This window comes from Leptodactylus fuscus, chromosome 3, assembly GCF_031893055.1.
Source record: "Leptodactylus fuscus isolate aLepFus1 chromosome 3, aLepFus1.hap2, whole genome shotgun sequence".
Lineage (NCBI taxonomy): Eukaryota > Metazoa > Chordata > Amphibia > Anura > Leptodactylidae > Leptodactylus > Leptodactylus fuscus.
This window is the reverse complement of record NC_134267.1, coordinates 69,691,256-69,707,185: the sequence shown is the minus strand read 5'-3', so window position 1 is coordinate 69,707,185 and position 15,930 is coordinate 69,691,256. Positions and strand designations below refer to the sequence as shown.

The 15,930-nt window shown below is 40.0% G+C and overlaps 1 protein-coding gene across 1 annotated transcript in view; it reads left to right on the top strand.

Moving 5' to 3' along the window:
• TIAM2 (TIAM Rac1 associated GEF 2) overlaps positions 1 to 15,930 on the top strand; it is a 190,383-nt gene that overhangs the window by 115,193 nt on the left and 59,260 nt on the right. The window contains exons 11-12 of the mRNA XM_075267751.1: positions 5,763 to 5,927; positions 15,339 to 15,443. Coding sequence (XP_075123852.1) covers positions 5,763 to 5,927; positions 15,339 to 15,443 — 270 coding nt within the window. The remainder of the gene's footprint in view (positions 1 to 5,762; positions 5,928 to 15,338; positions 15,444 to 15,930) is intronic.

Below are 15,930 nucleotides of genomic sequence, written 5' to 3'. Positions count from 1 at the left end.
AACTTTGATTTCATGGCAGTGTTTTTGTCATTAGTAAACTAAGAACAAACATAGTTGGTGCAGTAAATTTTACTTGTTTCTCAATTGCAAGGAGGTACAGAAACTTGAACTTTAGTTGCAATGGCAAGGTACTTACACTTTAATACAAGATTAGTCATAGGCAGTAGACAGACCAAGTAATATTAACTTAACTGGCTGTTCAGCTGCAGTACGCAGTATGGCGATACTGTCGGCTACAGTATCTGCTTAGGCTATTTGAGTTTAGGCATTCCCTACCTGGCTGGTTTTCTCCAGGCTATTCTCTTATATGGCACATTCTTGGCCTGGTTGTTCTGTTCCAGGCCATGCAATTTAATAGTACAGGGTGGCCATAAAATAACCTCAGGTGTTTGGAGTCGTGTGCAGGCTGAACCAATGGACGGAATTGCCTGAAAATTTGTATGTGTGCTAATCAAGGCATGGGGAAACGGACGGCATGAAAAAAAAAATGTAATACCGAAACTCCCCACCAGGGGATAATGTGGCACTGTATAGTAAACGTCCCATAGTCTCTGTTATAAGTGCCCTGAGAAGTCATTGCACTTAGAATTGCATGCGCTACTATTGACATTTTGATGTGGTATGAATATGGAGCATGTCAGCATAGAAAGCTCAACCAGTAACCGGAGACCAAATTCTTTCACATATTGGAGGATATGGCTGAAGCTTATGGCTTGTTTGAGGCAGTGGCAGTTGAAGGAGAGATGACATTGCTGAAAGCTGCATTTTGGGATATTCATATAAAATGGGCGGGAAAGGCTTGTGATATTAGTCATAGTGGGTATGCTATAAATACTTTACATCATGTGGCTTGGTTTCTGCAGAAGGAAAGATTGCATAAAATGATGGCTTTTTAACCACAGTTTCAAAATAATGTCAGGAATAGTATAATAATATGTTTCCTTGCAATTGTATGAATAAAAGTGCTTATTGTCAACTAGTTAGATCAATGTCATGGGCGTCTTGTAAGGAATTTATTTGCTTTAACAGGGATGTGCAAACCACAGTTCAAGTAATAATTCCTTATGATCATTATTTTATCCCAAACTTACAATAAAGAAACCATTCCTAATATTTTCTGCTCTGTTCTCGTGTCAAGCCTTGTACATGGATCATCTTAAAGAAGTTGTTCATATACAGTAGGCAGGGGCATAGCTAGAGATTCAGCACAAGGGTGAACATGTCCAATTGGGCCCCCAACTTAGACATGTTTGTATACCGATACTATCAGTATACAGTGAGCGTATAGTGGTATATATCAGCTCTACGCAGAGCTCTGCAGACAATTAAGTTGAATACAGTGAAGTAACATTTTGTGACTTTCAGGTTACGTCTCTGACTAATCATTCACATTTCCATTTGATGACCACTTCTTCCAGTCCCTGTAAAGTTTGCAGCACAGACTTCTTTGGCTCCTTACTTTTCCAGGTACCTGACTCACATTGTCCTCACTTGCACACCCATCCTAATGCTACCCCAATTATAAAATATATAATATAACCCCCCCCATAATGAATAATACCCCCAAGTGTATTTTAATTTAATAACTTCCCTTTGCACCCCCTGTAAATAGCGCCCCTTATTAGTAATGCCCAGGTGTATTCTAATTTAAAGTTTTTAAAAAAAGTAAAAAAAAGTTATTGAGGTTCCAATACCTGGGACCCCCAGGATCAGCTATTTGAAATGAATGACACTGTGTAAAAAGAAAGGCGGTCATGGAGCTTACACAGGTACCATGATTCATTCAGAGTGTTCATGTAATGTAACTACAGCCTCGCCCGATACACGTCTATGTGACAAGACTGTAATTACATCACACGGGCACTATAAACAGACAGCGTGTGATATACACAGGCACCATAGCCCCTTCATACAGCTGGTCAGTGGGGAGTCACTGATCTCTTATTGATGATTAATTCTGAGATGAGATCATCAATAAAAATACACTGGAAAACTCCTTAAAGAGGACCTTTCACCACTTTTGGGCACATGCAGTGTTATATACTGCTGGAAAGCTGACAGTGCGCTGAATTCAGCGCACTGTCGGCTTTCCCGATCTGTGCCCGCTGTAAAGAGCTTACGGTGCCGGTACCGTAGTGGTCTATGGTCAGAAGGGCGTTTCTGACCATTAGCCAGAGACGTCCTTCTGCCTCGCGGCGCCTATCGCGCTGTGCTGTGGAGCCGGGAGGAACGCCCCCTCCCTCTGCTCACACAGGTCGTCCATAGACGAGCATTATCAGGAGAGGGAGGGGGCGTTCCTCCCCGCTCCACAGCACAGCGCGATAGGCGCCGCGAGGCAGAAGGACGTCTCTGGCTAATGGTTAGAAACGCCCTTCTGACCATAGAGCACTACGGTACCGGCACCGTAAGCTCTTTACAGCGGGCACAGATCGGGAAAGCCGACAGTGCGCTGAATTCAGCGCACTGTCAGCTTTCCAGCAGTATATAACACTGCATGTGCCCAAAAGTGGTGAAAGGTCCTCTTTAAGGCTAAGGTTCCATGTGGCGTCCTGCAGCAAAAAAAAAGCTACAGAAAGAACCATGGTGGTGATGCATCGTGGTTCTTCCTGCAGCGCTTTACACTGAAAGTTTGCAGAGGTTTCCTCTGCGTACTTCTGCTTCAATTATATCTATAGGGAAACTGCTGTTTCCTTAGGTATAATTGACATGCTGAGATTTCCAGGACCACAACTGTTTTGGAAATCGCAGCATCTCTGTTGTGCATATTTTACTGCAAAGTGGGGATGGGTTAGGAGCCCACATGGCGAAAAAAAATGTGGCATTCTAGCAAATCCCGTCCACACATTGCAGAAAAATACATGCAGCAGACGAAATGCGATTTCCAAAACTGCTGCAGTTTTGGAAATTGAAGAATGTCAATTGTACCTGTGGAAGCGCTGGTGGTTTCCATATAGATGTATTGAAAACAGAAATTCCACAATAAAAACCTCTGTGGACCTTCTGTGAAAAGCGCTGCAGGAAAAACCACAATGTTACCGTCGAGGTTTTATGCAGCCCACTACATGGGGCCTTAGTCTTAATAAAGCCCAAGTGGCACTTTAGTTAAATTAACACTTAGTTATGCCCCTGATTCCCCCTGACATACATACTGAGCCCCTAATGACCCCTTATATAAATGACCACCCCCTTATGTTCATAATGCCTAATAAAAATGATGCCCCCTAATATAAATAACCTTCCCCCTTGTATTTATAATACCCATAATGCCCCCTAATACCTCCTTCCTTATAGTTATAATTCCCCCTCCTCCTATACTATTAATATACCCACAAAATAAAAAAATAAAATCTTATACTCCCCGATCTACGATCCTTAGATGGATGGAGCCGCCGCCTTCTCACTGTCCACCGGACGTCTGTATCTGAGTGTCGTCGGCGTGATGTTATGACGTCATCGTGCTGCCGCCTGTGCGGTAAAGCAGACATCCATCTGTGGTCTCGGGGTCTTGTAAACCGCAGGCTTGTATTGGCTTGTGGTTTACAAGACTGGTAAGTCTGCAGCGTCTGATCTAGTTAGAAATAAAGGATTTATTAATGGCGGCCCCGGGGTGGGCCCCACAGAGTCAGTGGGCCGCCCCCTGTTAGCTATGCCTCTGACAGTAGGGCAATCCTTTTTTTCAGACAGGAAGTTAAAAGCTATGGATCAACATTTGTGGCAGTGGAATTTACTTCTCTTTGTGCCCATATTACATGGCTATGCCAACAATGGCTATTTGCTCTGGCTAATATTGGGGAGGTGGGGTTTTTGGGAGGGGGATAGGGCACAAAGGCAAGAGTTATCTTGAGTAGACCATGCTTTTAAGGTGTACATAATAATAAGGTAACGGTCAGCCACAGAATTGTTCAGCCCAAAGGTGTTTTTCCTACCTATGATATGCTTGGTAAAGAGGGATCAGTGGTGACCAGATTCTTTTGGAATGGAATTTACAGGCAAAGGTCCAACTTATTCGATCCTTGTCTCTCCTTCCTGACATCATTCTGGACTCCTAGACTTCTGACTGCTATTACCATTATATAGTGGCAACAATCATATCCAGCATTAGTCAAGGCATTCCAAGAATATATATGGGTGACCTCTACGCCTACAATCTAAAAACAGAATCGGGTTGCTTAGTTTCCTTTGAAATTTTCCATATGCTTGTATGTATATATGTTTAAAATTAAGTTCGACTAACCAATAGCTCTGCAAGTAAATGAGTTTTGTATGTAGCAATGTGGAATATGTCAGCACTATGGAAAAGATAAGTATAATAATTATAATGCTACCATTTGTGCACCTAACAGATGATACAGCCTTGGTACGTTCTATTGCGTTCATCATTGGCAGTCTGTGCTGTTGACTTCCTCTTGTTTTTCCGCCCCCAGATGAGCAGTATTATCAAGTAATTCTAGTGTGTGGGTCGTTTTGATAAAAACAGCCTAGTTCTCCTTGGAAAAAAAGAGACGCAGCTTCTAATGGTGCACAGTGTTCTGAATAGCTTGTGTCGTTGCTGGGAAGCTGGGCAGCTTTGTATGTGTCACATGGATTTGTCTGCTGAGATTTTATTGTCGGATTATTTTAATGGCATTTATGTGACCGGTTCTGATTCCTTTTTGACGTTCTAATGTTTGGCTCACCTTTCTTATATGATACATTGTTCCTTATTTAAGCTATTATTATTATTAATATCCCATTATTTCCAGTTATATGGTGGCAAACATATTTGGAAATGCTGCACATAGAATACGCTCACATCATCTAATTTCACACCATGAGCTCAAAGCCACAACAGACAGATGCTGTTTTTGTAGGTTTTGACTCATTATACTGGAATATAAAGGAGATTTCGCTATGATAAGCAGTGGCTTTCACCCTGTTCACACTTGTTTGCTACACTAGTACACAGCACAGTGGGAAACTCATCATCAACTGTATTGCTTACTAGGTTCGGAAATGAGGCTTCTGAATTGGCTGGACATTGAAAGATTTGTGGGTACATTGTGTTACAAAACCTACAAAAGAACTTATCGATTTATATAAATACAATTTTTTTTTGTGTTACATAAACACCATCCAACAGATAGTCCACAGTGACCTCTAGTGGCTAAAAATATGTAAGCGGCTTCTGCCCATAGCTTAACATGCATTTCAGAAAGATTACATTGATGCTAATGTGATGATATTGGTGCAATATTATCAAATATTTTAGATATTGAATAGCTTGAAATGTAGTTAGTGCATATACAAACACTTTGTGATCGCTATCAATCGATTTCTACCTGAAGATTTCTTACAAGATGAATGCGTAGTTGAAAACAAAATAACATGTAAGGAGTCATGGGTTGTGTTCACACTTCACTGGTTAAAGTCTTTGGTTTTGTAACAATTTATTTCTTGATCACTATTTTATTTCTCTATAAGGTGCAATTACTGTTGGTGAAATCGCAATATATTAAAATCCTACAAATGACTATAACTCATTTTTGACATATTTGACAGTCTTACTGGTAACTTTTTACACCAATCTTGTAGGGTATTCGCGTTTGCACTACACTGAAGTAAAAGCGAAGTATCCTAGATATGGTCTTGGCCTCTGCACACCAGGCTGTAGTCATGGACCAGAGGCTAGCTCTAAGCTCTATCTCTAATGTGAAGTTTCATTTACGGATGTGTTGAGAATATGTGTACTTATTTATTCATTGACTTTATCTTGTTTCTTCCAGCATGTTGAAGATTTGGCAAATATCTATCACTCAGTCCCAGAAGTCCCCCCCAAGGAAAGTTCTTGGGAAATCCCAATATTTGTCCACTTCTACGATGGTCATGGTGTTACAGTGAATCTCAGGCCAGAACACAGGGTTGAAGACATCTTGAACTTGGCCTGTAAAGTAAGTTAAGAATTGGAAAAAACAGATAGGTGAAAATATGTTAGTGGGTAGTAAGTGAACATACAGGATAGTAGAATTTGAGAGCGCAATGATGAAATGATATCTATAAATAATTGAAAATGTTTTTATATTATGCTTTGTGAGTTATTTGCAAACTGTCTTTTTGTCACACAGTTATGATGAAGGAGATCACAGTTTAGCCTTACTGACTGTGCACTTATGGTCTCTTGGATTAACTATGAGTATAGAAAGACAAAAATATAATGATACTGTCCCCCAGCAGACAGAGAGATGATAATGTAAAGGCATCATGGGATCAATAGCAAAGCACCAAGAAAGGGCATTTTAAATGGTGTCTGATAATTGTAGAGGATTCTTAGATCTGCAGATATAGAAGTAGTGTTTTTTTCTGGAATGTTCTTTAAACATGATGCTACACATACATGGTGCTGTGCCTGATGGGAGTACATATACATGGTGCTGTGCCTGATGGGAGTACATACAGTGTTGGCCAAAAGTATTGGCGCCCCTGCAATTCTGTCAGATAATACTCATTTTCTTTGAGAAAATGATTGCAATCACAAATTCTTTGGTATTATTATCTTCATTTAATTTGTCTTCAATGGAAAACCACAAAAAGAATTATCAAAAAGAAAATTGGATATAATTCCACAGCAAACATAAAAAAGGGGGTGGACAAAAGTACCGTGTTTCCCCGAAAATAAGACAGTGTCTTATATAAATTTTTTGTCCAAAAGATATGCTATGTCTTATTTTCAGGGGGTGTCTTATTTTAGTTTTGTGTGCTGCTGCCACCACTGCCCTACACTGAGATGCACTTGCTGCGCAAAGATTGTGTAAAGTAAAACATTGCAGCCGGCTGTACGCTGTGCAGTGCTCTGTGTACACAGGAAAGCCGGCCACTGATACTGTACGTTGTATCCAGTGTTCCTGCTGCTGTGGGATGAGCTGGGAGAGTGGACCCCCCGCCACATACGATGCTTAGTGTATGCACAGCGGGCAACTCCCAGCTCATCCTACAGCAGCAGGAACAGTGGATACAACGTATCGCAGCGGCGTCAGCAGACGGCATACCTGTGCACATGGAACATCGCGCACAGTGTTCAGCCAGCTGCAATGTTTTTCTTCATACAATCTTTGCGCAGAAAGATTATTATTGAGGGATGTCTTACTTTTGGGAGGTGCCTTGTATTAGGCAATTCATCAAAACTTCTGCTATGTCTTACTTTCGGGGGATGACTTATTTTCGGGGAAACAGGGTATTGGCACTGTTTGAAAAATCATGTGATGCTTTTCTAATTTGTGTAATTAACAGCACCTGTTACTTACCTGAGGCACCTAACAGGTGGTGGCAATAACTAAATCACACTTGTAGCCAGTTGAAATGGATTAAAGTTGACTCAACCTCTGTCCTGTGTCCTTGTGTGTACCACATTGAGCATGGAGAAAAGAAAGAAGACCAAAGAACTGTCTGAGAACTTGAGAAGCAAAATTGTGAGGAAGCATGAGCAATCTCAAGGCTTCATGTCCATCTCCAAAGACCTGAATGTTCCTGTGTCTACCGTGCGCAGTGTCATCAAGAAGTTTAAAGCCCATGGCACTGTGGCTAACCTCCCTAGATGTGGACGGAAAAGAAAAATTGACGAGAGATTTCAATGCAAGATTGTGCGGATGGTGGATAAAGAACCTCAACTAACATCCAAACAAGTTCAAGCTGCCCTGCAGTCCGAGGGTACAACAGTGTCACCCCGTACTATCCGTCAGCGTCTGAATGAAAAGGGACTGTATGGTAGGATACCCAGGAAGACCCCACTTCTTACCCAGAGACCTAAAAAAGCCAGGCTGGAGTTTGCCAAAACTTACCTGAGAAAGCCAAAAACGTTTTGGAAGAATGTTCTCTGGTCAGATGAGACAAAAGTAGAGCTTTTTGGGAAAAGGCATCAACATAGAGTTTACAGGAAAAAAAAGAGGCCTTCAAAGAAAAGAACACGGTCCCTACAGTCAAACATGGCGGAGGTTCCCTGATGTTTTGGGGTTGCTTTGCTGCCTCTGGCACTGGACTGCTTGACCGTGTGCATGGCATTATGAAGTCTGAAGACTACCAAAAAATTGTGCAGCATAATGTAGGGCCCAGTGTGAGAAAGTTGGGTCTCCCTCAGAGGTCATGGGTCTTCCAGCAGGACAATGACCCAAAACACACTTCAAAAAGCACTAGAAAATGGTTTGAGAGAAAGCACTGGGGACTTCTAAAGTGGCCAGCAATGAGTCCAGACCTGAATCCCATAGAACACCTGTGAAGAGATCTCTTGATGGCAGTTTGGAGAAGGCCCCCTTCACATCTCAGGGACCTGGAGCGGTTTGCCAAAGAAGAATGGTCTAAAATTTCAGCAGAGCATTGTAAGAAACTCATTGATGGTTACCGGAAGCGGTTGTTCGCAGTTATTTTGTCTAAAGGTTGTGCTACCAAGTATTAGGCTGAGGGTGCCATTACTTTTGTCCGGCCCATTTTTAGAATTTTGTGTAAAATGATCAATGATTTGACTTTTTTTTTCTTTCTCTTTTGTGTTTTTTCATTGCAAGCAAAATAAATGAAGATATTAATACCAAAGAGTTTGTGCTTGCAATCATTTTCTGGAGGAAACTGAATATTATCTGACAGAATTGCAGGGGTGCCAATACTTTTGGCCAACACTGTATACATGCTGCTGTGCCTGACGGGAGTATATATTGCTGTGCCTGATGGGAATACATAAACATGGTGCTGTGCCTGATGGGAGTACATATACATGATGCTGTGCCTGATATATATATATATATATATATATATATATATATATATATATATATATATATATATATAGTGCTGTGCCTTAACATATAATATGTTATAGAAGAACTCCTAGTATTTGATAAAAGTATAGTCACGTGATTGTATTCCTATCTCTGAGAAACAGGAACATTTCCTGCAGTGTTTCTAGAGATATCCACAAGATGGCAGACAAAATTCAATTTGCTTTTCTGTTCCCTGAGACATCAATTACACATTAATTAATAAAATAATTGCCTGAGCAGGCGATAACTTTGTAATTATGGCTCTAAATTCATGCGTGCAAAGGTGAAATGAGATAGAACCTAAATGTCTTGTACATGACTGAACTCCTGATGAAGTATTAAGTGTCTTCTCGCTTCTAAGACTAGACCCATGACAAGGGCATATCTGCCGTGCTCTGGGAATGCACAAGTACAGTAGCTCATACACATTAGTTGACAAAACCTTCTCTGATAAATAAAAAAGAATGTAAATTTGCAATAAAATTGGATAAACAACAAGAACAAAAAAATCTTAAAAATCCTAATTGTACTATAACACCAGCTCTATACAGACCTAAGACATGTTTGTGTACATGATATGGTTACCAGTTATGTGTGATGTCTCTAAACTCTCTTGTATGATTGAAGTGTTAAGTAAGGCTATAGTCACATGACTGAGGTGCAAAATGGCTGTGAAAATCCTCGGGGCATCCGTTTCCATGCATTCGAATGTATGGAGGGGTGTGGGAAAACAGGACATGACCTATATTTTGATGGTTCGTTACAATAGACCGTCCAAATAACAATCATGTGAACAGCCTCTGTTCACTTGAATTTAGCTAATGCTGCCATGTGACATCCGTTAAAAAAAGGCGTTATTTTTTTTTTTTTATAATCATATGAATATCGTTCACGAGCGATCTTTGTCTTTTGGCAACAATGATGAATCTGGTAGAGAGGCAGAAGACTTGTCCCAGCCTAGATTCCAATACTATGATGTTCTAGTGCTCCAATGCAATCTCATATAAATCAATGAGGCAACTGCACAAATAACCTTGTTATAAAGCGATCCTATCAGTGGATACCCTTTTTATCTTGATAACACATCGGAATAGCCTTAAGAAAGGCTATTCGTCTCCTACCTTTAGATGTCTTCTCTGTCCCAACGTTCGGTAGAAAACCGGGTTTTCTTCGGTATGCAAATGAGTTCTCTCACAGCACTGGGGGAGGGCCCCAACTTACAAAACTTACAAAATTGAAAACCCAGGATGGAAGAAGACGCGCAGAGAGGTGGGTTCCTGAAGAAGATGGAGGTGTCGCTGGAGAGTTCTCTCCCAGTATTGGGGACGCTCCCAGTGCTGCTTGAGCTCTGGGACCCGCCTCCAGTGCACATCTGCGAGGAGTTTGTATGTTCTCCCCATGTTTGCATGGATTTCCTCCCATTCTACAAAGACATACTGATAGGACAGAAAAAAAATGTACATTGTGATCCCTATATGGGGTTCACAATCTACATAAAAAAAGACATCTAAAGGTAGGAGACGAATAACCTTTCTTAAGGCTATTCCGATGTGTTATCGAGAAAAATAGGGTATCCAATAATAGGATCCCTTTAATTTAAAATAGCCTACCATTAGGTTTGCTTAGGATATACATACTACTTATATGTCTCCATGGACTATAAACTAATGCTATAAACTAACTATATAGACTATAAACTGCCTCTGTGTGCACTCCAATAAAGCAATCTAATTATTACCGATAAAACAAGGAAGGGAAGATGGAACCCACATAAAGATGCCCATGTACTTATAAATGTGCTCGGCCAAATAAGCTATTCCATCTGAGTGTGCAGAGTATTCATGTGTTTAAAGTCTTTCCAAAATACCTCAGAAGGAGATTTATCTCTCGTAGAAGTGAAAAGCTTAAGCAATCATCTACAGAGGCCCATACACATAAGATCGAAATTTCAGGCTCAGCAAATTTTTCTGTTATGTGCATGGAGACATTAACTGCGGTATCTGACTACATACACAGTATGTTTATTGTCTGTTTCCTTGGAAACATATAGGCTTGCACAGATGCTGTATACACAACGAGCATGAGACTATTTGTATTCATGAAAAACTGATTTTAACATCACGCACAGGCTTTAGGGTTTCAGATTCCTGGGCCTGTGTGAATATGTCATCTTGGATCTAGAGAAAATTGTACTTAAGCGCTGGAGTCACAGATGAATCTTCCAATTTTGAGATCAGATAGACATGAACTTTTAGCCTATTATTATTAGTACTCTAGTATAGTGAGTTATACTGTTACATTACATTATTGCTCCCTCCAAACTTCAAATAAAACCAATTTCTGTTTGAATGTAGCCCCTCCACATGCTGAAGGAAAAATTTCAATGAAATATATCTGTACACTGGTCATCTCCCTGGATAACAGTATTTCTACCTGTTTTTCATTTACTGCATCATCTTGTTCAGCAAGTCTGTGCAGTGACTTATTGTGTCTGCTATCTATGTCTAGTGACCTCCCAGGCTCTTCTCGGCTTATGCTAACCAGAAATCGCACTGCAAATAAGAAGAAAGCAGCTATGTAGCCAATGAATTGTTAGTGTTATCAGTCAGCGACTGTGTCTGTGTTACATCTGTGCGCCAATGTAGCAGCAACTGTTTGATTTAAACATTTTCTTTTTTTTCTGTCTTTTGTTTTTGTGCTTAAAAGTTTATCATAGCCGTGTGTAGTGCTGACTCCTTTCTTCTACATCTTTCCTGGTTCTTTTCCCTCCTTACACTTTCTTACTGCTCTGGTGAGTGCAAGGAATCTTAATGCATTTTGCACACTGTACACTAGTTCTTTACAGGCTTAAACCAACTTGTTGAGCTTTGATGTAGGACAGTTTATTCTCCCGTCTGTATCATTTGATGCATGAAGCCAAGACATGTTTATGCCGGACATGTCTAGTTGTTAATACACGTCACTAAACATCATATATGTAACCCAACATGCAACATGAAAAATACTCATGGGTAAGGTCATTCTTCATTTTTTTATCCCTCAAACTTTGCCAACTGAAAAGTGTTTTTTTTTACAACCAACATGCCTATAAGGAACAGGTATATGATGTCTAGGATAAGACATCATCCTATCCTGGTATATTGGAAAGATTGAAGGCTACTATATTCTATTATATACAGTGAGTAGAACGGTAGTCATCTGAAAGGGGTTGTCAATGATGTGGATCAAACTCAGGGGCAGCCTTGGTTGGTTTAAAACAAATATTAAAGACTTGCTCCCCTTTCCCTATCCCTCTGATGTCCAGTTGCAGTTCGCCTCTCTCTCGCTTGCTGTAAAGGGACCAGTGACATCACCGGTTTCTTATCAGCAGTCCCTGAGTTCAGTGATTAAACTGGTCATGTGAGCCTCTGAGCTTCCAGTGAGGTAAACCCAGTAAGATTAGGGAAAGGGGATCGGGGCTGGACAACGGACCATCAGTTATTTTTTTTGTTGCACATCCTACCTTTTGCTCCAAATCCTGGACAATACTTTTAATGACAGCTGAAATCATACATGCAGAAATATTTAGGACTGTAGTCTCTGCTTATAGTATGCATTGGTCAAACCTGCTCAAAAAAGAATCTTGGTAACTTTTGTCTAGCGTTCCAATAGCAGATCAGCTAGCTCTGCTGTTAAAGCATAGCTAAACTTTTGATTTTTTGACAGTATTTGTGTCATTAAATTTTGTAATATTTTGGCTCCTTTCTGTGAAATCCTGCATTTTTCACACTTTTCCTTGCTTCTGTATTGAGAACTGTTCCTGCCTCTCACTAAATGTTACTGTGTACGGAGTACAGGTCTGTGTAATATGCAGAGAATGAGGATAGGGGAGGCTCACTTCAAACTGTTATATCTCTGACATTATAAAATGTAGAAACTTTCTTTTTCCCTATCCTATGTCTTTGGGGTGTGGGAGGAAACCCAAGAAAACACAGGGAGAACATACAAACTCCTTGCAGATGTTGTGCTTGGTTGGATTCAAACCCAGGACTCCAGCGCTGCAAGGTTGCAGTGTTAGCCACTGAGCCACCGTGCTGCCTAATCTTGAGTTTTGCCAAGGAGATTCTTTTCTTCTGTGTGGCTACAGTGCTATCTAAATTATTTCTAGAGATACAGTTGGGAGTTTTATATCATATATATTATATAATATAGCTGCTTTTTGTGCAGAGCTGCCAAAAACTCCAATGAAGATCTAGCAGGATACGCGCTCCTCACCAGGATTGTTAATTCCAGAAACACCATGTGTCTTGATGTAACACAATTTTATTTTTAAGATTTAGATAACGCGTTTAAGGGTATACTGCACTACTCAGAGTGCACCCCTTCCTCAGATCTAAATAGACAGCATTTACAAACAAACAGAATAATAAAAATTATATAAACTTAAAAGTCACATAATGGCCCTATAAAAAGAGCTATGAATCCATAAAAATGAATTGTATATTAAAAAGCAAATATCAAGGTCAAATCTTGCCCCTTTACGAGAGATCTATATGAACAGTACAATAACGTAGTTGTATAATAATTAGATAGATGGACTGATCAGCATGACCCATATAAGATATATAAAACCAGATAAAATTCCCGGGGAAGGGGTGGGGTGGGGTGGAGAAGATAGGAATTGACATATTCAGAAAGGGGGTTAAGCAGAGCTATGTTCAAAAGGTAAGCACAAGCGCTTAGTGAAAAGGTAGATAATGGGAAATATATATAGGAAAGAATGGACACCCATGCACACGCACTAAAAGATTATACAGCTACATATAAATATCCTAATCCCGACAGTTTTTATACAGTGATATCTCTGGAAATAATTTAGATAGCACTGCAGCCACATGGAAGAAGAGATTCTCCTCCTTCATATGACACAAAAAGCAAGTTTGTACATTTTATAATGTCTGAGATATAATAGTTTGCAGTGACCCTCCCCCACCCTCACTTTCTTTACTACAGTGACATTCAGTGAGAGGCAGGAAAAGCTCTTAATACAGAAAGGAAACAGTGAAATGATCCAAAATTTGTTAATAAAGTATAATACAAAATGTATTAATGATATAAATGCTACCAGAAAATCAAACGTTGTCTGAAATTTTAGTTACGCTTTAAGTTACCAGTCATACATTTAGGAATCCAAAAAAGGAAAAGTCCAGTTTGCTCTGCGGGCCTCATTGCAGATCATGGTTCACAGATATATCTCCTCTGTTTGGATTCTTGATCAACATCCATAGACTTTATTTTGTTTTATTGCCTTGTCCAGTTTTAGCTGTTTTCTCGTTTGGAGATCACATTTTTTGTTCAGACCACAAACACTAGATTTGGGGTAATCATATAGTTACAGAAGTGGTCTGCTTACCTGGACCTGTTGTTAAGTGAAGGTCCAAGCTGGACACTAAACACAAGGATGCTCTCTTGTGAATGTTTTCAGAAGTTATAGGACAATACATACATAAAGATTTATTATTCGTTAATGGGAAAGCCTACACCCCAGATCAAACCCCCTAAACTCAATTAGGCTACATATCATATTCATACCATAGATCAGACCTCAAAACAATTCCTTCAGACCCCAGACCACTAAACTGTATTCAAACTAAAATGATTTTTTTCTTTTTTTTAAAATGTAGATTATGAGCCCCATATCAGTATGTCTTTTTGGAATATGGGATGGAAATCCACGTAAACACGGGAAGAACATACAAACTCCTTGCAGATGGTTTTTTGCCCTTGGCGGGATTTGAACACCAGGACTCCAGCGCTGCAAGGCTGCAGTTTTAACCACTGAGCCACCGTGTGGCCCCTTGACCCCTAAAATGATTTTGACTCTATATTAGACCCCTTCACACTGTCAGGTTTCATCTTACCCTGCCCCCACACACTGACAGCTGAGATTCTGACTCTGTATCATATCCTGCTCTCAGATAGGGCTGCAGACATGATCTGACAGGGTCACTTTAAGACTTATTGCACATAACTTGAAAAAATGCAATTCTTTATAAGAATTACTTTGTAGGTTATAATACGTAGTTAGATATTATGTCCTGCTGTGAAAAATTCCTCTGATTTTCCAGTTAACATATTTCACCATTTTAATTATTAAAAACAACATCCAGCGCAGTTCATATTATTTGTTAATAATTTGCTAATTATTTCTATAATTTCACTACAAAATGGAATTTTAGCCAACACAGCCCATAGACATTGCATGTGGTATTTTCCAGTATTATGTTTTAGAAAATTAGCCAAATGAGCACTAACTAATATTTGTAATGTATGCGTTTGCTTCGTATTTATATTGTGTACGTGTTTTTGCTGAGTACGTTGTTGTCACGCTTTTTGTGCGTGTTATCGTGCTTTCCGCAACCTTTCCCTCTGCACATATGATTATGATTCATTTGAAACCAATCCCTGAGATTTCTCATCTAAACTGCTACATGAAAGTAGATTCCAGTTGGGCTGGGGTCTATGTCACGGATCTTTGTTGGCTATGACATCTTTCAGTGACTGATGTGTTGCTCTTAGGTTCGACAGTTGGACCCCGGCTTTTTTGGATTGCATATAAGAAGAAATGTGGGTGAAAATGTTGAGTATTATGTCCCTTCACCAATGGACTACATACAAGATCAGGTATTTTTCATTACTAATGAATATTTTGTAAATCTTTTATAATTTTTAATTAATTTTGTACATACAATTCAAGGATCGGGGACTCATCTTGCGAGGTTCACCTAGTGGTTCTGTTCACACCAAATATGCCCGAACTGCAACTGCTATTACTATACTTGGGGGGGGGGGGTGTCTCTACAAACCTCCAAGTATATTGATTAGAGGCCCAGGGGAGGTGATCGAACATTAAAAAAAAAACCTGTTACTTACCTCTGTTGGTCTCCCTGATGTCTCTGGGCCTCTTTAGTGATGATACAGACGTCATGTGGGTCAGGTCAGTGTCACGATACACAGTGATGCTGGTGTAACCCAAATCTGTGATATCATTGAATGGGAGTCGCGCTGAAGCCCAGTAGAGGTGAATAAAACAGTTTTTTCTGTTTGTTAACTCCTCTGGGACGATCATTATACTCTGGGGTTTGAAATGACCCTAGAGTATAATAATAGT